The sequence below is a fragment of the Condylura cristata genome, unplaced genomic scaffold (assembly GCF_000260355.1).
Source record: "Condylura cristata isolate star-nosed mole 26May11 unplaced genomic scaffold, ConCri1.0 scaffold00006, whole genome shotgun sequence".
In the NCBI taxonomy this organism is placed as follows: domain Eukaryota; kingdom Metazoa; phylum Chordata; class Mammalia; order Eulipotyphla; family Talpidae; genus Condylura; species Condylura cristata.
Window position 1 is genome coordinate 20,617,971 of NW_004567107.1, and position 23,453 is coordinate 20,641,423.

Here is a 23,453-nt window from a genome sequence, read left to right on the forward strand (position 1 = left end):
AAAAAAAAAAAAAAAAAGATATATTATGTTATATACTGCAGAAGTCAGAGCCTTCTGAGTAATGTTTAAACTACAGATAAACAAGTCATGGCTTTTTTGACCAAAAGTTGTTTCACTAATGATATTAAAAAAAAAAAAATACATAATTCTTTAAGTGAACTGGATTTTGTTTAAAAATATCACAGGAAAAAATTAAAAAGGAGTAACTGCAATAAGTTCTTAAGTTAATAGAAGCTGATTTGGGATAGAAACTTTTATTCTGATTCTGACCTACAATGGCTTTTTTCCTGAAAATATCTAATATTCTCTGTGCCAGATTAATGTTGAAGCACTTCTAACTATATTTTAAACTAAAGCCTAATTATTTTTCAAAACTGAATTCTTTTCTGCTCCATGATAATCTATATCTTCATGTGTTTTATCTATTACCCTATCATCTCTATTTAACTCACTTTTCTCCAATCTTGAATAGAAAATACACCTACTGTAAGGAACCTGATGTCTTTTTCTTGTTTTTAATATCTACCCATTTCCTTAGCCCTGCTCATTTCCTTTTCCCCATCAAGTAACTGTAAGTGAACTTTATGCTCAAATTGAGTGGCTTCCCTCCATCTCTAATATACTCACAGGATGTAGAGGTATTTTTACATTCAAAGAGAAACACACATCATTCAAAAAGACAGCGGAGTCTGTGATAAAGGAAAGAAAAACTGACTTTGGTTCAAAAGCCCTGGGTGATTTTCCCAACATTAACAGCTGTGTTATCACTCTCCTCCTTTCCCCTCTCTGTTTCTCCATCTGTTAGCTGAGAGGGTGAGAGGTGTGTCCTTTGATTATCTATTTCAGATACTAGCATAATAATAACAGTAAACCCCTCCATAAGTCAGTGAATCTGAATTAATAGGTGTAATATGTACAGCATCTTTAGTGCTTTTCTGCTTTGCATATTTAGTATGAGGATAGATTATTTGAAAAGGGAAGAATTAATATTCTTAATATTCTAATTCTTCACTTTATTTGAGGACATGTCAAGTAATTTCTTCTTTGAATTACCACTTCAAGTCATTTTTATACTTTATATGAACACTTAGCCAACTGAAAAGAGCATTTTTACAATACCTTTCAAAGAACTGGGAAAAAACATCAGTCCCTTATTTTAAAAATCACTCTTTGTCAGTTAAAAGAAACCTGACAGTTCTAAATCTGAAAGTATAAAATTAGCACAAGCTGATTGACTACCCTGTCAAGCTGATGATCAAAATCTGCTCTTAGTGATAAAGAACAACAGAAATAGAAGGCAAATAAAAGAGAAGATAACATTTGGACACAGTAGTAAAAAGTAAATACTTAGCATTAAAGTAAAAAGCACTGAGTTCTGCATCAAAGTCAAAAGCACTAAATTCTCATTTGTTACACGTTTCATTTCTCTTTCTTGACAAAAACTTGACCAGTCATCAGTTTTTAATATTGAACTGCTTTCTTAGTTAAAATAAAAAAACCTATGGGGCCCTCCCTCGTGGCACAATGGGTTAGGATGCAGCACTGCAAGCTAGCCACAACAGCTTTAGTGTGAGTTCGATCCCTGGTCCAGGAGGTGACCCACATGGCAGGGCAGACCTCTCCTGACTCACCTGCTGCTCCCCTCAGCAGTGTATTATTGATCTGCCTGTTCTGCACCCCACTGTCTCTGGTGAATCCTCTCACTGCCCCTGCACCACTGGCTTATACACCAGTTATGTATGCATAAATAAATAAATCTTTTTAAAAAAATCTATAGACTTATGGCACAGAAATGGTTTGTCTTATATTTTACCACTTATATGCCATGCAATATAATTTAAAATGAGATGAATTAGCTGATTCCATACACCTCTGAGAAACTAGCTTATGAAATCACTTTTACTTTAATGTCTAACCCAAATGACACACTCTCTTCTTAATTAAGAGAACACAAAGAATTTTATTTCTAGTAAATTTTCCTACCTTTTGAAGCCCACAGAATATTGACTCTCTAAGAAGTCAATGTAGTCCCATTAGGAAATGATGTTGTTTCACATTATTCAGACATTAGTCAACAAGAACAAAATGAATCTAAAATGAGTCTTTTAAAGATTTTTTTTTTAAGTAGCTGCTCATAGGAAAATTGTATCTTACCTTGGCAAACATCCTGTCTGAGGTTCCGGCTATCACCATTAATGAGCACCCTCAAAGTGTGATGACAAACAAGGTCTATTCCCTAGACTATATATGCTTATAAGAGGAGAGGGGTCTGCATCTCACACAATTATCTTCAATTTTTAGGTAATAATAAATAATTACACGATTCTAATGAAATGTTTTAGTTTAAAATGAATAACAATAAAAGATTCTGTAGACTCTTGCACAAAAGGTAGGAAATAAGTCAAAATTGAATAGCATTTACAGTGGTTTTAAAACATGTTATTTCTCTTCTCCTTTCATTTCTGTGCTCCTTTAATAAAACTAACTGTGATATAGAGTTTATAAGACCTTGGGTTCAAATTTTCATTTTTAGCAATTAGTTTTGCAGCCTTGGGTAACCCACTTAACCTTTCTTAACTTTCTATTTTGTCATCTATAAATTAGGGGTAACATCCTTATATGCATTGTTAGGGCTACTGAGGACAGATTACTTGAAAAGAGAAGAATTAATATTCTTAACTTTCAAATTTTCCACTTTATTTATGAGAAAATGTCAAGTAATTTCTTCTTTGAATTACCATTTCAAGTCATTTTTATACTTTATGTGGACACTTGGCCAAGTGAAAAGAGCACTTTTACAGTATCTTTCAAAGAACTAGGAAAAAACAACAGTCCCTTATTTTAAAAATCATTCTATGTCACTTAATACATTTAAGAAGCTTAATATAGTAGCTGGAACAGAGAAAATTATTTATAAATGTTAATTTACTTTGGATCCTTCGTTTTAAAAATATGAAAAAATACGTAATATTTTTTTCTTGGCTATTAGTTTCTTATGTCCACATCATGTTATTTTATTTTTAAGATTTATTTGTTTGTGCATACAGAACTGGGGTCGAGGCCAGAGGTGCAGGGATGGTAAAAGGTTTCACCAGAGACACAGTGGGGAGTAGAACAGGCCAACTGACGGAAGTACAATGCTGAGAGGAGCAGCAGGCAAGTCAGGAGAGGTCTGCTGCACCATATGGATCACCCCTGGGGCTGGTGGGGATTGAACTCATGCTGAAGTGGCTTTAGCTTCTTAGTGCTGTGCTTTAACCCGCTGCACCACCAGGGAGGGTCCACATCATGTTATTAATCCCCTAACGCTAGTAGTATTCTTTCTGACATCCAGAAGTACAAAATAAATGTTTGGGGAATAAACTGAATTTATGCAACCTGTTTCTAGTATTGCACTTTTCTCTAGATACACCTAAATGTTAGCATTATCAGTGCATTGGTAGCTAATCTTCCCTACTACTACCCTGTTTACAATTTTGGTGAGTTACTCATGTGTGTAAGCTATAGCATTTCCAGGCAATGGCTATTACGGTTCAAAAGCTCTTAGGAATCATAACCATTTGTCAATTAATGTGGCACAAGTGTTTTTACAGTTGCTTTTTCTACAACAGACACTGCCTTCTACTGGAAAGGAGGTGTGGCTTCCTACAAAAGCTGGGGGCATATCAAGGAGGCTCTAGAAGTTAAGAGAAATAATACTTTCTAAAACAAGTGCCAGGCATAACAATGAGATGTTTAATGCATATTTTCTTCTTCAATACTGACAATTCCATGGGAGATATTAATACTCCCATTACATATGAAGAAACCAGAGGTTAAGAAATTTGCTCAAGGGCCCTCGTTGGTGGCACAATGGGTTAAAGCACAGCACTGAGAGGCTGTCTGCAGCCACTTCAGTGAGAGTTTGATTCCCCAGCCAGGAATCTGACCCATATGGCGTGACAGACCTCTCCTGACCAGGCCACTGCTCCCCTTAGCAGTGTATTCCAGTACATCTGCCTGTTCTGCTCCCCATTCTGTCTCTGGTGAAGTCTCTTAGACCCTGGCACCTCTGGCCTGTACCCCAATTCTAGTATGTATAAATAAATACGACTTAAAAAAAACAAACAAAAAACTATCCCTTCCTATTAAAAAAATATTGCTCAAAATGACAGAAAATGATGCTACAAAATTCACTTGTAGGCTTATCGAGATGCAAAATTCAGTTCTTTCTACCCTGCTAGAGTGTTCCTAGGAGAAGAGCAAGAGAGATGTCAATACACTGAAGCTATTTGCTGGCATCACAGGTTTGCCATGTGATGGTCTTGTGGTGCTTATCAAAAAGTCAACACATTGTTCCTACTTTTTTAAAGAATAGGTTCATAAGGACAGAAATTAGAGTTTACTCATCTTTGGAAATTTAATGTCTAATAATATGTGTGGGATGGAGGATGGCCTCAATTTTTGGGTGTAAGAAATTGTCCTCATAATGTTTTATGAGTCTTTCACTCTGCTTGCAAAGTACTAAAGTGACTCATATTTACAAGGTCCCAGTTTGCCTTCCTTCTACAACTGTTTCTTTTTTACTTTCCAAGAAGTTTAATTCAGACAAAAATGCTAAGATACTTAGATCATTAAGGACTGAAATAAGAAAAGAAATGAAGATTTTTAAATACACACACAGTATACAGTATTTAGTAGGTATACATTCATTATTGCATTTTGGGTTAAGACTTTAACAGATGATCTTGTTAGATATCAAGTATATCCTCCACTCTCTAAAACCCATGCTTTGTCTTTTAGCGAAAGTCTCTAGGATGCCATTTGAGAGGATGTGTGTGGGTGGTCACCACTGGGTCACTGTAACCAGGACCAGGTAGTCCCCCACATAGTGAAGTCAGGGAGGAGAGGCAGATGGAGATATGTGGAATGCACAGCCCCCATCCCTGCCCGATCCATGTTGGACAGAAGCAGAGTAACCTCATCTTCACACCAAGGTTTTCTGCTGATCCTTCCATAATATGTGTATGTCTCAAAAATAGTGACTGTATACTCAAAGTACACATTTAAAGTAGGTTTAGTAAGTAAGAGTAGAGCACTCCTGATTTTTACATGAATAAAATTTCTTCAATGACTTTCACAAAGGACCTCCTTTGCTTTAATATCACAGCGTCCCTAGTAGTCTCAGTTTTCATGGCTGGAGTCTTCTTACCTAAGCCTGAAATTTTTAAGTCCCTCTTACTTAGCATCCTTTAAAGTAATCCTTTAATTTTTATGTCCATAGGCTTTCAATTTCAACTTCAATACCTACTTGACATGACTAAAGAGTAGCAAATCAATTGACTGATATATCATTTGTTTATTTTTCAACAGGAAGTTCAAGTTCAAATTAATAAAGCATAAATTACAATCATAAGCAGTCCAAAGGGAAAAAAAGATGAGTCTCAAAATTTTATCCAATAGTTTGGTGTAATAAACTGAGATGTAATAAATGTCGCTTCAATTCTGTGTTCAACTCACATATGGTTAATGATACATGTTAAAGTTCTCAAAATCAGATATTATCTAAATCCTATACATCTAATTCTGAGGATATGTTCTATGTTTGAAAATCTGCTTCCTTTTTAAGAACTCTATCATCACTTTAAGCATTGCTTTATTTATAATTGCTGTAAAATCCTTCCAAACAAAGAACATTTCTCATTTCATCCTTGTGCTCAATATTCACAATGAGTACATAAAATATTTGTTGAATGAGAGCTTGGAGAAGATGCAGCAAACACCTATTATAGCCTGAAACAAATTATAAAGTATCACACTGGCATGTGATACTCTTAGTATCACATCACTGACATCTCACTAAGTATTATTGAGATCAACTTCAAATAATCTTTGGAGGCCATGAGAACATGTCTTCTAAGTTTGTTGTAGATTTTATAAGGATTCAGCAGTTTTGTCTTCTTAAAAATTATGGCATTAAAGTGAGCCCCCAAAGAAATCTAACATACCTGAGGATAAGAAAAAGTGTGTAGCTATGTGTATTGTTTAAAAATATATACGAATAAGCATGTCATTTTTACTATTATTCTTTACATTTTTATGTAAAAGATTGCAGGGAGCAGAGTATCATCAAGTGATGTTTTCCAGAATAACAGGTTTAGTTTAAGATCTACCTACAAAAATAAAATAACAAGTTAACAAAATATAATAAAATTTACCTCGCAGGAACTGGTAGTTTAGGACAAAGAACAGAGGCTTTTGAAGATGAAGTATATTCAGAAGGCTTTAGGTTGTAGCTACATAGTGCTGAACCTGTTGAAAGAAAAGTTTTATGTCAGCTACCACAACAGAGTCCACAGAAATTCATTTGCTAATTTACTTTTATTTTATTATGTTAATATTAACTGAACACATAAAACTTTCAAACATTCTGCCTCCTTGGAGCCTACGGTTAAGTCTCAGCTCTACCATCCCTAAGACCTGAGTTCTATCCCTGGCTGGGGAGCTGACCCACATGGCACAGCAGACCTCTCCTGTCACCCACTCCCCTCAGCAGAGTACTTCAGTAAATCTGCATATTCTGCTCCTCACCCTGTCTCCAGTGAATCTTCTCACCCCTGCACTGCTGGCCTACATTCCAGTTCTTCTATGCAAAAATAAAGGAGAGTAGTTAAAAAAAAACAAACAAAAAAATAGCCCTCAAACATATATTGCTTAGAATTGGCCTATAGTATCAGCTCTCAATCTGATTATTCTATAGCAACTTAATTTTAATTAAGAACAATCCAATGCCAAGGTTGGTTCTGCCCCCCATGAAAGTTTCTTATCCCAAGAGGAGCTTAGGGCTATGTGAGGGACTTGTCACACTGGGTACAATTAGAAAGTCACTGCTAGATGAGCAGCGGCTGCTGCTGCTTCTTTCCTTTCTTCATTCTCTCCTTCTCTTTCTACCTATATATGTATGTATGCATATATATGTAATGATATCATTTATTCTGTAAGGCAGGCATTATTTAACCCACTTACAGAAGAAGAAACAGAGGCTAAGAGATAAGGTAAATAACTTTACAGGTGATATAGCTAAGAGCTAGAATTAAACCCTCGATCTTTTGTTTGACAACAAAATCTACTCAACTATATATCCTGTCTCTTTCCTGCACTTCCTATTACAAAACATTTTCAATTACTAAATTCATAGAATATATTTTTTAATTTAAAAACAAGAAACACTAATTGTAAATTAAATAAAGTGAACATTTATAACAGGACTCCCAACTTTCAAATAGCTTGAAATAGCTTAAATTAACTCTAGATTAGTAATGTATACAACCATGCATCCAAATTATTTGATGGATACAGTCCATCAGATCCTTGATAACTCTTGTTTTATTGACCTAAATTTTGTAATATACAACTACAATACTGTAAAGCTTGTTGCAAAAATGTTTACTGAAAAGATCTAGGTGCTAGTTCCAATTCTGCACGGGACCACCTATCTTATATGCCATGTAAGCTATTTTATACATTATTAATTGATATTCCTACAAGATTACTAATTTATAATGATTGCTCAATACAATAGAATAATTTTGCATTTCTAGTAAGGCAATAATGGACATTTATACTGTATCACTATGAAAAAAGTTTAAGATAAAAGTGAAGTGAAGATGACATGGTTTAATATTGAACTGATAATGGAAAGAGGTGAGAAGATAGATGGGACTATAGAGAAAAAGAGTTGTTGAGACAGTAATTTTATTTCACTTGTAGTTGTGTTACTAATCAAAACTATTTTCAGAAAGCCACAAAAACTTATACTTTACTCAGTAATGCTGCCCCCAGATCAGCAACCAAGTTGCTAAGTATTTAAATATATGGCCCATAATACATATTTGCAAAACTATAGGTAGCATCTACTATATATAAAGGATCAAGTAATTTATCAGTGAAAATTTCTTTTTAAAGAGATGCTTAAAGTGCCCTGGCACTGTTGTTCAAGTTTACTTTCTTAAGAAAAATTCAACTTTCGAAATGGTTATTGATCACATCTCCATTTCTTTAAAGTTAAACATGAGCACTAAATCTCTTACTCTTCTAAAATGATTGTCTTTTATGTTTAAAGATAATGCCACTAGATTCTGTTTGCAGCAATTTTAGTGAAAACATGACAGAAATCCAACTGTTTTAGATGAATCCTAATATAGCTGGAGTCTGATTATAGAATCACTCGTGAATAAATAGCAACTGTGACATTAACTACAGAACACTCAATGTGATCACCAACTTCCTCATCAGAATTGTCAGCGTACTTCTTTCAGAGTCCAAGATGGAACTTATTTACACAATATAAAAGGTGCAAACTAAAGCACTTTGTGCTAATGCTGTCAAAATGCCCAGCTTGATTCTGAATTCAGTGAGCATAATCTTCACCCCCACCCTTTCTTCACTTAAAAAAGGAAGTCAGCAGGTACAACAGAGTTCACTTTTATAAATACTTTAATACTCAATGAAAGGATAATAGCCTTATCTCTGATGGTATTCTGGGACACAGGCCAGTACTAAATAGATCCTGCACTAAATAGATTAAAGAAAAATATCTTTATAGAGTAGTAGTAGTAACAACAATCATAAGAAAATTTTTACTGTTTCCTGCTCAAAGGGTTGAAGGACATAGAAACTTTAATGAAGAACATTAAACAGTCCAATAACATTTTAAAATTGCTTTTCTTTCCATATTTATTAGCGAATGGATTTTTCAGTGACTATTTTTAAGATAATAATTCTTATAGTGCAAGCATAAACTATACTCAGTACAAGAGGTTTGATCATGAAGAGTAAGGAAAATTCTCCTAATTCAAAAGCATGGAAAAACTGTACCAGAGTAATGAAAAGTGTTTTGAAAAACCAAAAGCTTATCTAAACACACCAGAGGCAACTAAGCCAATGTTATTCAAACGCCATCAAAATGAATGATATTAAGAACTAACTTGAGTATATAAACATTTGTCTTGGCAAACGGTTTTCATAGCTCCCAGAATGTTTACTACAATTTTTCAAATGCTTTATAATATTCAATTATTTATTCTTTAGCTCAATATCACTTATACTAACTCCCATAAGAGATATGTTTCTGTCACTACACTCCACACATTACAGATAAAAAAAAATAATACTTCCAAAGCTTTATAAGTAATCACTGACAGATCTAAAAATAGATTCTTTATTTTTTAGCCACATTCCTTCTTCTGGGTCACTCCTAAGAATCATAATCAGACAAATATTCAATAAGTCCCTAAGGAAAAAACAAAACAAAACAACAACAACAACATATGTTCCACATATTTTAAAAACAACATGTTGCAGATGGGCAGAAGACTTATGAAAAAAAATGCATATCATCACTTGTCATCAGGGAAATATAAAGGAAAACCACAATGAGATACCACCTCACACCTGTGAGAATTGTCTATACCAAAAGACCAGAAATGAGTGGTGATAGAGTGTGGAGAAAAAGAAACCCTCATACACTGTCAGTGGGTATGTAGATTGGTATAGTCTCTGTGAAAACAGTATAGAGACCCCTAAAATAATTAAAAACACGTTTGCAGTATGATCCAGCAATCCACTCCTAAGTGTCTACACAACGAATGCAACAATACAATTTCCAAAGACATATGCATTCCTGTTCATTGCGGTGTTATTTACAATAGTCAAGACAATGTGTCTAAGGAAAGATAACTGGATAAAGATGTGGGGTGTGCTTGTCTGTGTGTATGTACACAGACACAATGGAATACTACATTCAGATAAAAAAAAAAAAAAGATTAGGGCTCTCCCTGGTGGTGCAACAGGTTAAAGCACCGCATTATGAAGCTCTCTGAAGCCACTGCAGCACTAGTTCAATCCTCTGCCAGGGAGCTGAACCATATGGCGCAGCAGACCGCTCCTGACCCGCCCGCTGCTCCCCTCAGCAGTGTACTTCGTTGATCTGCCTGTTCTGCTCCCCATTCTGTCTCTGGTGAACCTTCTCACCCACCATTCCTCTGGCTGTACCCCAGTTCTGAATGCATAAACAAATAATTCTTTTTTTTCTTTTAAAATAAACTTTTATATTTCTGAATTATATACCATGATATAAACAAATGTTAACTAATTAAAATAGTATAAGTTAATGAACAAATAATAAAAATAGCTCCAACTTGAAAAGCTTCAAATTTATATGAAATCTGTCTATAGCAATCATATAATGCATATATAAACAATTTTTTTTATTAAAAAGTTTATTTTTACATCATTTTGCCATTTTTTTTCCATCTCGATTGTAATCCCCACGGGTTTCCCATCACCAAATCACCCCTGTGCCACCACCATAGTCCCGTGCATTTCCCTCCCTCCCCCCCCCACAAACAATTCTTTTTTTAAAAAAAAGATTAAATCTTTCCATTTGTGATGACATGGAACTAGAAGTCAGAAGGAAAAAGACAAATCCAGCATGATTTCACTTATATGTGTTATATAATAAAAGCAAAGTAACAGGCAAAATGAAATCAAAACAAACCCTTGGATTTTGACTGAAGAATCAATCCTCTGCTACCAGAGGATAAGGAAAGATGTTGGTGAAGGGTTATTGGTAATTTGATGGTGGGTGTGGGTAGAAATGTACATATGAAGAGGTGTGAACCTGTACTCCTAAAACATAGCAATGTTGAAAATCTCACTGGAAAAAAAAGTCTGGGAAAAAAATTCCCATCACCTACTCTCCAAACCTGCTGTCTAATTCTGTATATTTTCTATTCTAGTTAAATGTCCTTACCATCCACAAAGTCTCCAAAATAAAGCACAGAAACCATCCTTTATCTTTTTCTTTCTCTATTGTATTCCCATACTATTTAAGACATTCAAAACACCAAGAATTTATCTTGATGACAGAGATATGTCCATATGTTTTAACAATTCACCACAGAGTAAACTATGTAAAAGAGAATTTCACAACCTTGTTTTTATAACATATTGGACCTGGGATTTCTTGGTTAGAGGGTGCTATCTTGTGCATGGCCGATTGTTGGCAGTATTCCTGGTCATCCACTGGATGCCAATAGCCTTCCCTTACTTCCTTATAAACTGTCTCCTGACACTGCCAAATGTCCTGGGGGTAAAATAGACTGGCAAAACCACCCTTAGTTGAGAGCCACTGGTCTAAAACATCAAAGTACTTGAAAAAAGACACAAAATGAGTTGCCAAAATGGAAGTTAATTCTTCCTACTTTAAAGTTTTGTTTGATTCACTACCATAGTGATATTTATAAGAAACACTACAATTAAAAGAAAAAAAGATTCCTGAAAAAACACAATTTAGAAAAAAATAATAAAAAAATCGATGTAGAACATTTTTCATTATGAAAAACAAATTACATTGCAAAGTAAAATACAATGAATTTAACCTCTCTTTCTCTTCCACTCCCTGTAATCAGAAAAGTACTATTTATTTATACATTGGAAGAATGCAGGGCAATTTTACAATTTCTAGTAGCCATTGAAAAGTATGAACATATTTGCAATTCCCAAGAAGCACCCATTAATCAACTGGTTGAATGCTAGTCTCTTGTCAGCCACTATCAATACATACTAGGCACACAATATTTGCTGATTGAATTAATTTTGAACATCTAAGTGCAATACTTCTACTATATATTCTGGAAGACAAAGAGAAATTTGACTGTAGACTATACTGCAAGTTCCTTAAACATGGGGCTATAAATTATTTTTCTATTTCTGGTACATATTGAATGGGTGCTAAGCAATTATTTAGTGAATGAAAGCATTGTATTAAAGTGTGCTATCACATGTAAGCATTTCCCTCCATTTTTAATAATGAATCCCCCCTTGATATTTTCTAACTCATTTGCTAGGGTTGATCATTTTATTATAAGTAATATCAAGTCCAATCTTTTGACTCTCTGTGCCAAAAAGAATGCATACTAACTCTGTGATTTATTATAATGTTACTGATGATCTCACCAGATGGTCTCAGTTTTCCCTACAGGTCATCAGGCAAGAAAAGAGGGCTTATATGAAGAAAAGAGATGAATTAATTCCTTTGAGTTTACGTATATGAGATAAATGTATGAATTGAGATGAATTATTTAGACATGAATAAAAAGGAAATTATTTCACAGCAATTCTGATTAAATTAAAACTAAACAATTTACCTGCCGGTGGCAACTCACATGGGAACAGAATTAAGCAAAGGGTAAAGTGTGTTGAATGAGAAATTATTACAGGGCAATAGAGATGAAAAGGAAAATTCTATCCATCACTCTTTCAAAAAGACATTTATAGACAGCTACTGTGTGAAGGCTTGTGTTAGGGCTTGAATAGTCAGTGATAAGTAGAACATGGTTCTGCCCCAGGACTATACACTACAGCAGAAGGGATTGTTCCATTCACTAGCATATAGATTTATGTGTGTCATATATAAACTATGAGCTATAATAAATAAATGTACATTTGTACCCTATCACACAATGCATGACCTAAAACCTATACCTTTCTGTTCATCTAAATTCTCCCGCTGTCTCTGAAAGATCTTTGTAATCTCATAGCACTTCCACAGACCAGCTATTTCTACCAAACTCTCTAGTCTAGTCAAACTTGACATAAATGTTCTTCAAACTTAAGTGACTAAGAAGTCCTTTCTTGTCTAAAAGAAAGAGTTGAAAAACATCTTGTCTTAAAAGCCCATGTCTAAGAAACACTACTTATAAGATCAAAGAGTTTTTCTTATAAATATTTGAAATAATTTGTAAAAGTAACAAAAGTTCATCTGAATGAATGAATGGCTACGAGCTAAATGTACTTTCAAATGTTATCACAGAAGCCTAAAGTTCTTTAAAAGGGGCTTAAATTATTGTTTCATTCTAGTAAAAAAAAATGCTATTTTTTCATTTGTATTTTGAAATAAAGCTTTAAAATTATCATTTAAAAAGTTGCACCCTCAAGCAGCTTTCTCTTCTATGAACTTTCTAACTGTGGGAAAACATAAATAACAACACAACTACACCAACACATCCCTTTTTAAATGCACAATAACATTTCACACTGCTGTACAACCTTCCCACTTCCATCTCCAGAATCCTTCAACTTACTAAGTTGAAACTCTACTCATAAAACAATAATTCCCTTCATCTCTTCATGCAGTCCATGGCAACACCCACACTACTTCCTGTCTCTATAAATTTAACTAAGTGACTTACAAAGGTAGAATCATCCAGTGTTTGTCCTTTTGTAGTCACAAAACATACTATCTTCAAGGGTCATTCATAATGTTCCTACTGGGCATATTTAGAATTTCCTTGCTTTCTTAAAAACAATTGTGGTAAAAATCATACTGCATAAAATTTATCATCTAACTATTTTGAAACATACACATATGCTAATTATATGTACATTGCTGTACCACAGATTTCTAGAATATTTTCATCATCCACTGAAGAGCAAGACTTCAGTTAGCCCCTTCCCTTAGCAAAAACATTTTTACCTTCCAAGGGTTGACTACTGTAGATTCCTCACATAAACAGTTCTTTCTGTTTTTGAATTATTTCACTAAAGCAAAATGTCCTCAAGGTTCTACTTGATAGCAAATGCAGGATTTCCTTAGTTTTAAAGATTTATGTTCCATTGTATGCATATACCACACTTCCTTTATCCACCTTGTGTTACAAACAGATTGTTTCCATGGCTTGGCTATTATGAATGCTTCAATGAATGTGAGTGTGAAAGTATCTCTTTGAATTCTGATACTCTTTTGTGGGGTTGCTGGATCATATAAACTTACTTTTCAACAATATTTAATTTTTAGAGTGACTTTAGGTTCACAGCAAAACTGAGGAAAAGGTTCACAGGTGTCTCACATACCTACTCGTTCCAAAGAAGGCACTCTCCCCTCATCACCAACATTTGATACAATTGATAAACTTACTTGACATATCATAATCACCTATGAACATCAGGGTTCAGTCTCACTCTGGGTGTCATACATTTATGGGAAAGGACAAGCATCATTATAGTCTGATGCAAAGTATTTCCACTGCTCTAAAAATGCCCTGTGGTGTCTCTACTTTGAAATTTTTAAGGAACCGTCATACAGTTTTCTGTTGCAGACACATTATTTTACATCCTATCAAAAGTGTATAAGGATTCCAATTTCTACATATCCTCACCAACCTATTTTACAGATTGGGAAATTCAAACATGGAGAAATAGAATAACTTGGTCAGGGAGGACAAACATTTGAACCCCAAAGATCTAGCAGAGTTTATGGTCTTAAATATTCAATAGCATGTCCCGGCATACATACAGCATGTATGCTCACACTGTCTGAAATGTTAGAAGCCCCCTCAGGGATAGCTCATCCCTCCTATAAGAAATCTGATGCAGGGCTTGACAGTTCTGGCATTAGACATGGCAAGTCATGTCGAGAAATTATGTAAGTACAGAAAATAAGAAATTCAATAGTAGCTGATACCTCCACTCCCTGCCCAACAAGTTCCCAGAATTCTTCATCATGTCAACAAACTCTTAGAGAGGCATTGTTTTCCTAACCTACATTTTCTCAGATGGGGAAATCTAGGATCAGAGAGGCCACCACACTGTTCCTTACTACTGAACCAGTCAGTGACAAAAGTGGAATCAGAATCTAGAGCCATGCCAACCCATGATATTCCCACTGCCTTATGCTGAGGGGATGGGTCGCTGAAATAGGAATGCTGACAGCCAAGAAAACAGAGGCTAGTGTTCAGGAAACTGACTCCAGCTAATTCTCATATGTTCAACCTTATTCTTCAAACTTTTATTCTTAGAAAAATAGTTATGATATAATATTAAGTTAAAAAACAAAATGCAAAATTATATATACACCAACACTAAAAATGGTGGAATTTTCGTTTTTACTGCTCTATTTTTTCCTGAAACATTTAAATTTTCTATAAAGACTTATAAATTGTTATCAAAGGGTAAAAATAAAAACAAGCTGATTGAAATACCTATAATCATTACTGAAAAAGAGAAAATATAAATGAAAATTGTACAGAGTGGTTGAAAAATTCCCAAGTACTCAAACAGTCTGCATCAAAAGCACCTGAGACATTTGTGAAAAATACAAACTGCTAGGGCCCAAACCTACTCAGAATTTCCCTGCGTGGGATCAAGGAGTCTGGGTTTTTAACAGGCTCCCTAGGTGACTATAATCTATTTTATCAAGGAAATACAAACATGCTTTCAATTTTCTTTTTAAGGTTCCTAGTAGATCTCCTTACCACTAGGACAAATTTACACTGGCATATATGATACTGAAAGTGAAGGGAAGAGACTGGGGTATACACTCTGCTGGCCTATTGTCTTACCATTTGTCTCTGCAAACTTCTGAACATCACTCAGGGTTTTCAGTTCTTGTCTTGGACATGCTGATACACACAGTGCCATAGACTTGATCTTCCGGTTTATCAAGTCCAGATTGCATGGATCCAAAAAGAATACATACCTAGGCATGGAGGAAAATATTGAGATATTACTTCATAAAACACATTCTGCCTCACTGCGTATTTTACTGAGCCTAAAAAAAAGAAAAAGAACACCTAGTCCAACTCCTTCAGATTTAATCATAAATGACAAACACTTCACAAACCTAATCACAGATGAAAATTTCTTAAATTGTTTTCAAGTATATTTTTTAACATGTGAGCACAGAAGATTTAGAGAAATCACATTTTTCTTGAGCTATTCTTCTAATTTTTAAAATTTTGTACTATGTACTTTATAATCAGAAATTATCTTTTTTGGTTTTTAAATAATTAACTTTAATTTATTTGGTCAAAATAATACCAAAAAAAATTTAATGGAATATTCCAGTATAGCTATGTAGTAGGAATGATAATTTATTTGTAACCTTTAGTTAATAACACATATAAAATTATAAAATGAACACAGAAACTTTAGCTAGAATATATAATTATAAAATATGATTTCTAAAAAATGTATAGAAAAGATTATATCAAACTGAATGGAGACCAAAGGGAAATATACTAATACTAGCTAGTTAGAATAAAGTTATTTCAGTTTTCATTCTTTTACTTTTCAGAATTCTCACATTCTAGAAAGCATGCAAATTACTTATTAATAGAGATATTATTTACTGAAGTGGTCCATTACAGAGATACAAAATAACCTCCAATACAAATTACCCTTTTTGCATTGTATATATTTTAACTTAAAAAAAGGAAAGATTAGTTAGAAGTTACTAATGTTTTAAAATGTTATAAAGCAAAAGAGATAAAAAAAAAAAAACTGAGGATGTTACCATGTGCCAAAAAAGAAAGTAAGAGTCAAATACTCTTCAAGGAAAGAATCTAACATTATTGATCAAGAAGCAATATAAGTTGGAAGGTTTCCATGTAACAGTTATAGAACCTCCAGCCCTGGATTTCTGGAAAGTTCTATAATGTATGTCTATTAATAGCAGATACAAATTGTTAAATTCGATTGCTATGCAGAATATGATTCAAATCAGAAAATATAACTAAATATAAAAATTAGGTGACAAAATTCAAATGCATAAATACAAATGCCTGGGATGGACAATATAAAAGGATACCAGGGAAAAAAAAGTCAAAGAAAAAAGAGGCAGGAACCAGATAAACCTTTGCAAATGGAATAACACTGCACACTTTATAACAGTTACTAGCACTAGAACCCTGGCTGAGGTCAGATATAAGCTATAATAAAACTAAAGAAATAATGTTTGAACCTCCCTGAGGGGCCTCAATACCATTCATGTTGTACCTAGATATAAGGAAAGAAAAGAAAACAGGTAAAAAGATGTGGTTTAGAAGTGGGATTCAGGTACTGATGACAAGGAGCTAGGATATAGGTGAAGGGTCTTATGACATCTGTGAGGCAACAAGCTTTCCCTTACTAACGCTTCCTCCATCTGCAATGTACTGAACAGGCCAATGCCCAGGATCCTATGGAAAAAGGGGGGGGGGGCTGTACAAAGCCAGCCCTTGTAAGGAATAGTCATGTCCTTGAGGAAGACTGTCAAAACCCAAATCCTCTACTACCATCCCACTAATATTATAACAACTGAAATTAAAATAGCACTTATTGGAGTAGCCAGAACTGTACTAAGTCCTTCACACTAACTCATTTTCCTCATGGTAATCCTGCTGTGTATTTCTGGGGGTGGGAGGGAAGGCAGTGGGCTGTGAAACTGGGGTGGGGTATAGTTAAGTGCACAGCACTTAACAAATAATGCCTTAAGAAATAGCTTTCGAAATCACATGACACCAGAAAACCAGACTTGGGGGATAGGGAAAGAAAATCATTTGTTTCCAGCCTCTCAGCAGGCATACACTGGATCAAAGCAGCACCCTTTATAAGCTCTAAGACTGTTCAGCCATCAGCCTTAGAAAGAGAGAAGCAGATCTCCACAGCTACTCTAGCCAAGGTACATAAGAACAAGAGGGTGAGAATACGTCTATAACACTGTAAAATCAATACTTCATGTTTTCTAGCTGTGTATACAGTTTAGAAGAATCTACTTTGATAGAGTATAAAATAATTAAGTAATTTTTAAAAAGTAATTAAAAATGGTGTTATACACATCATACTTGAAATCACAAATCAACTACAGTCCCAGTACACAGTGAACATAATTTCTTACATAGATCTTAGCTTCATAGTCTATTAACACTCAAAGTCTGTTGCAACAAACTGTCACATTCATGAGTTTATTTGATCTTCACAACAACTCTTGGAGATGGGGGACATCATAACAAACCTGAGGCTTCAAGGAACTATCTAAATAGCCCAAGAGAGCTAAATGGGAGCTACAGCATGAATTAAACCTACTCCTTCTGAATTTTGAGTTTCACTGTTTCCAATCTATTCTATTTTCAAAATATCTCCCACATGCAATTTTAACTATTTTATATTAACTTTGAATATTCTGTCTGTAGCATTCTGTAATTCATCAAATTCATGGCAACCTATTTATAATTATATTTTAACATAATTTTAATTATTTTAAATAAAATATTATTTTTAAATATTTTAATTATATTTTAATTGTTATTTAAGTGAAAATTTACAGAGTAGGAATAGTGCTGAAACCAAAGAGACAAGTTTATGATTCATTAAACCTGTACTTTCTTGCCTTTTGATTTGAAAATGCCCTTAGCCAGGTAAACAAATCATTATATTATTTCAGGTTTCACATCAAACAAAATTAACTATAATGTGGAAATTTTATTTCTTCAACAAATAATTGACTTTTGATGGTATTACAGGGCTTTGGCAGATCATATTTTTATAACTAACAAATCTTTAAATGAATGGTTTTCAGCTGAGGGGCTAGAGATACTAAGCAGTTATAAAATATTTTAGAAACATTTCTTAAATCCTTAGCCTACTTTCATTTGGCCAGCAGGCAAATGGTTGGGATGGAGACAAGGCGTACAAATTCTGAGAGAACATCTCAGACAACACAGATCACACACATTAGGACAGCCCTATATGCCATCCTTTCAGGATGGAGAACCACGATCATATATAATCCTAAACTGAAACTGAAACAAATTTTTTCATTGCTGTCCTCAGTGAGTCTGCTACCAAACATATTAAAACTTAAAAAGCTGTTTTGATTAATTTCCATATCCTTTAGGGGAGCTGTAATGAATAAAATACAAAGGTGGGATGAAAGAAGGAATAAAGAACAGTGAGAGAAAAATACTCCACAAAGTGAAACAGGCATTGCATTTTCAACACAGACATATCACAAGCACATGAGAGGGAGTTCACATTTACAAAGAGAACTGCAAAAAACAGTAAGGACATTTAGAACTTAAAAATGAGATAGGTATGGGCCCTCCCTGGTGGCGCAGCGGGTTAAAGCACAGCACTGAGAATCTAAAGCCGCTTCCCCATGAGTTCGATTCCCGCCTGCCCCGGAGGCGACCACATGGCGTGGCAGACCTCTCCTGACCCGCCCGCGGCTCCCCTCAGCAGTGTACTTCCTCTATCTGCCTGTTCTGTTCCCCACTCTGTCTCTGGTGAAGCCTCTCACCACCCCTGAGCCTCTGGCCTGTACCCCAGTTCTGTATGCACAAATAAATAAATCTTTTTTAAAAAAAAATGAGATAGGTATGGAGAATGCTCATATTAAACTATAAAGCAAACATTATGGTGGACAGTAGGTAAATATGTAATACAGTCAAGGTGGTTTCTGGAAATTGTGGACAGAAAAAAATGAATTCATTTAAAATAAAAATTCTTAAAATACAAGTTAACCACAAAAAGCAAAACAAATAGTCTTCCCACACAGACAGCTCAAGGGGCAGATGACTCAAAGATGAAACCTGGACAAAGAGGCAAAGACAGGGTGTGAACGGCAAAGGACAGGGGCAAGAAAGGTGACTTGTGACTTATAAAGCTGTGCTTAGAGTAGGGAGATGAACCCTGAGTGATCTGATCTAGATAAACATGTCAGAGATGGTTCAAAACCATGTTTAAGCTTCTATTTTTGCTTCCGTCTCTTCACGGAAGATAGGACAAGGTGAAGAAAGTAAGGTTTATTGAGGAATTATTGTGGGCCACAAAGCATCTTGGGTGTTGTTCTGACACATCCTAATTCACAGAGCGCACCAAGACTTACAGGTCAACCAATTCCCCCAAAGGCTACAACTGACCTGAACCCTGGGAAGACTGACTCCTTCCACCAGTGCTAGTCCAATTCAAACTGGAAGGTGGGAATAAAGGTAATGGAGAGTGAGTTATAGACCATCAAGTCAGGCAAGTAGGTCAGATCAGTCCTCCTCTGGGACACCAGAGCAGAGAAAGCCTGCTTCTCACATGTTGCATGAGGCCTCTTTGTGGGAAAATGCACCTGTGATAAGGATGAAGTAGGATGATGTACAAATACTTCATCCACACAACAAGCATTGCTGTTTACTACGTGATCACCCTGACTAGGCCCTGGGGATACAAAATTCATAAAAATGAATTCTTGAATGCAAGTAACTCAGAGTCTAGAGAAGAGACAAAAATACAAACACACATGCATTTCAAAGTCACATACTATGTGGCAAGGTTCAGACGGTAGAGGGCGCAGAGCGATTCTGCAGAGGGTAACCAGATAGAGGAAGCATTATGAAGGAAGCGCAGTATCTAAGCCACATTTCAAAAGAATAGGAACTCTGCAGACAGATGGGGAAGGGTGCATTTGAGGCAGAGGAAACTACTTGTATAAAAGCACAGGTGCCCAAAAGAACATGTTTAAGGTATTGCAAACAATTTGATATGGTGATAGATAGGATGAGACTTCAAAGACTATAGGCCCAGGAGAAGCAGGAAACAGAAGAAATAGCCCTCCTTAGAATGGGAGGGGTTCCAGCTCTATTCCTTTAGGCGATGTGCTTTCTAATGGCCATGCACAGTGATGCCCTGGGTATTACAGCCCCTCAGGCTGGAGGCAGAGGAGGGAGGGCTGGCACAACAGCAGCACTGTTCCAGACTCAGCCTTTGCCATTAAATTGCCTCCTGCTGCCATGGCAACTCTCTGCGGCAAGGTTTTTTTGGAGCAAAAGGTGGCAAGCAGATACTAGGTCTGCTGGTCGCCTCCTGCCAAATTTGGCTTCTCTCCTCTCTAATAAGGACAGAAGCACTGCAGTACTGAAACTACAATGCTGGCTGAAAAAACCCTGTCACCCTTTGCTTTAGTGATTCTTGACACTAAAGGGAAATAAAAATGGAGTCCATTTTTCTACTGACTCCCTCGTATCAATTTACAATTTATAGTCCTTTTCCACAGAGTATGATGCCATTAATTAATTAAATCACACCAAAAGGGGAAACATGACAGCCTAGTAGGGGCTTCTGTTGTCGCTAAACATGAACTGGAGCAAGCCCTACCTCTGTCCTTCACCCACAATGGAATTCTGTCCACAGGAGGTCTCTTACTATATGGGCTGTCAACAAGGCCAATCCAGTCATCCCAGCCAGGATGGGACCTAACTTATCCATGGTGGGCTGTGTGATGTAAGACTGGAGCTGTGGGCAAGCACACTCAAGCTAACCAACCCAATCAACTACAATGAATGATACATAATGAAGTAAAAATTGATTGATCCTCCAGGAATGAAGCTAAAGGAAAAACAAGTAGAAGACAGTAATTGCTCTTCAAATTATAAATGTAGACAGTGACAGAGAGAGGTATACAATATTCGCAATATCCTAATGATGCATAGACACATTAAAGAGAACAGAAGAGGAGGCTGGAGGTGCACTGTGGGCACCATGATGCAGATGGGAGAGGTGAGTCTTGTCACTCTCCCCAATCCTAGTGAGGAAAAGGAAAAACTGTCTTGGGAAAGAGAAAAAAAAAAAACAAAAGTGTTAAGCACACACCACACCAACTCCAAAGATGCCACAAAATGCTAACCAGCGTAGCAGCTGTCTATGATAGCATTTCTGTAGCACCCGATTCAAAGGTAGCTGGTAAGAAGAAAAACTCTTACTGTCCCTTCTGGTAAACTCAAAGCATTAAGAGCGCAAAAAGAAGAGGTGGTATTTGGCACAAACTGATGGACCCTGAGATGATTCTGTTGAATGAAATCAGCCAAAAAGTAAAAGACAGATATTGGATGATTTCACTTGTCTACGAACACCAAAAAATCCCACAATAACAAACAATAGAGGAAATAAAAGTTTGAACTTGACAAAGAAGGTAGCAGTTACCAGAGGGAATAAGGAAAAAAGTGTGTGTGTGGGGGGGGGGTGGAGTATGGAGACTGATGGGGAACGGACAAGGGTGATCTGGTGGAGGCAATTAAAAAAAAGAGCTGAGAACCCTCCCTGGTGGCACAGCGGGTTAAAGCACAGCACTAAGAAGCTAAAGCCACTTCAGCATGAGTTTAATCCCGCCCTGAGGTGATCCACAAGGCACGGCAGACCTCTCCTGATCCAGGCAGACCTCTCCTGATCCATCCGCTGCTCCCCTCTGCTGTGTACTCATCAATCTGCCTGTTCTGCTCCCCACTCTGTCTCTGGTGGAGCCTCTTACTGCCCCTGCACCTCTGGTCTGTACCCCAGTTCTGTATGCATAAATAAATCAATCTTAAAAAAAAAAAAGGATCTGAAACAACTTATAACTGGAGGAAGCCCTTGGATCAGATTAGGACAGCAATCAATACTCAGCAATCAATACTCTGTGACCTTACCTCCCACTTGTCTTCTTTCTTTTCTTCAAACACATACTTTCACCTCAGGGCCTTTGCACATCTATCTGCCTGCAATGTTCTTTCTCTAGACAGCAGCATAGCTACTGTTAGCTCCCTCACCTTTGCTGATTCAATTCTTTACTCAAAAGTTAACATCTCAAAGAAGGCTTCCCTGTCAGTATCTAAAATGCCAATTTTCTATTCCACTGTACCTTATCTATCTTTCCTGTTTTATTTGTTTCTCCTCAACTTACAGTCACTACACACTGTGTATTTTGCTTATTGTCTGTTTCTGCTGGTAAAATAGTAGCTTTGAAAGGGCTATTTGACTGCCTCATTAATCACTATATCCCAAGTGCCTAACACAGTGCAGAAGAGGGAAGAAGCCCCACTGCTTTTAATAGATGAATGGTAAAACTGTGTAAGATTTCACCAAGGACAGTAAAGGTAGGGGGAATATAAAGAACATAGATGAAGAAAATATTCTCATTCATTTAACAAAAATGTATTGAATACCTCTACTAGGTGCAGGACTAAACAAGCACTAGCAATACAGTGATAAATGAGACCAATGACAAAAACAAGTGTCTCCCTTCCCAGCATTTATAATCCAGAAAGTAGGGAAGCAATTAAAAAACAATACATAAGCACTATCACAGAGAAAAGGCAGCAGCCAGGGACCTTAAAAGGGCCCCAGAAATAGAGACCCAGAATGGTAGTTTCCAGAAGGAACATTTAAAGCTAGAATCTAAAGAATGTGTAAGAGTTATCAAGGTGTGGGGAAAGATGGGAGCAAGGAGGAAATAGAATATGCAATGGTTTGTAAACAGGTGCTTGTAAAAGCTTATACAGCATGGTATACATGAGAAAATAAAAAGGTCATGGTAGTTGAGCTGGACTGTGATGCCAGAACTAGATGGCTGGATAGGCAAACTTGAACCAGATGATGTGGGGTCTTAATAAAGACATCAGAAAGTTTGGAGTTCATCCTAAAGATACTGGATAACCACTGGGAGTTGAGATTCTAGACCTTGGTGAGCAAAATTAACTGAAATGAATATGGAGGATGGATGTGGAAAAAGGCAAGAAAGAAAGGTGACTGGTTAAAAGGAATGCTAACTTGAACCAGCTATCAAGAAATGCTAACTTGGACTAGGGTGGGAATAGAAAAAAAAAAAAAAGGGGAGGTTTCAAAAGCATTTGGCA

At 36.0% G+C, this 23,453-nt stretch overlaps 1 protein-coding gene across 3 annotated transcripts in view; it reads right to left on the reverse strand.

Moving 5' to 3' along the window:
- SLC44A1 (solute carrier family 44 (choline transporter), member 1) overlaps positions 1-23,453 on the reverse strand; it is a 156,011-nt gene that overhangs the window by 64,989 nt on the left and 67,569 nt on the right. For all 3 annotated transcript variants that reach the window (XM_012721388.1, XM_004677460.2, XM_012721387.1), the window contains exons 4-5: positions 15,381-15,517; positions 6,198-6,291 (exon numbers count right to left, since the gene is read on the reverse strand). In XM_012721388.1, the coding sequence (XP_012576842.1) occupies positions 6,198-6,291; positions 15,381-15,517 (231 nt within the window). The remainder of the gene's footprint in view (positions 1-6,197; positions 6,292-15,380; positions 15,518-23,453) is intronic.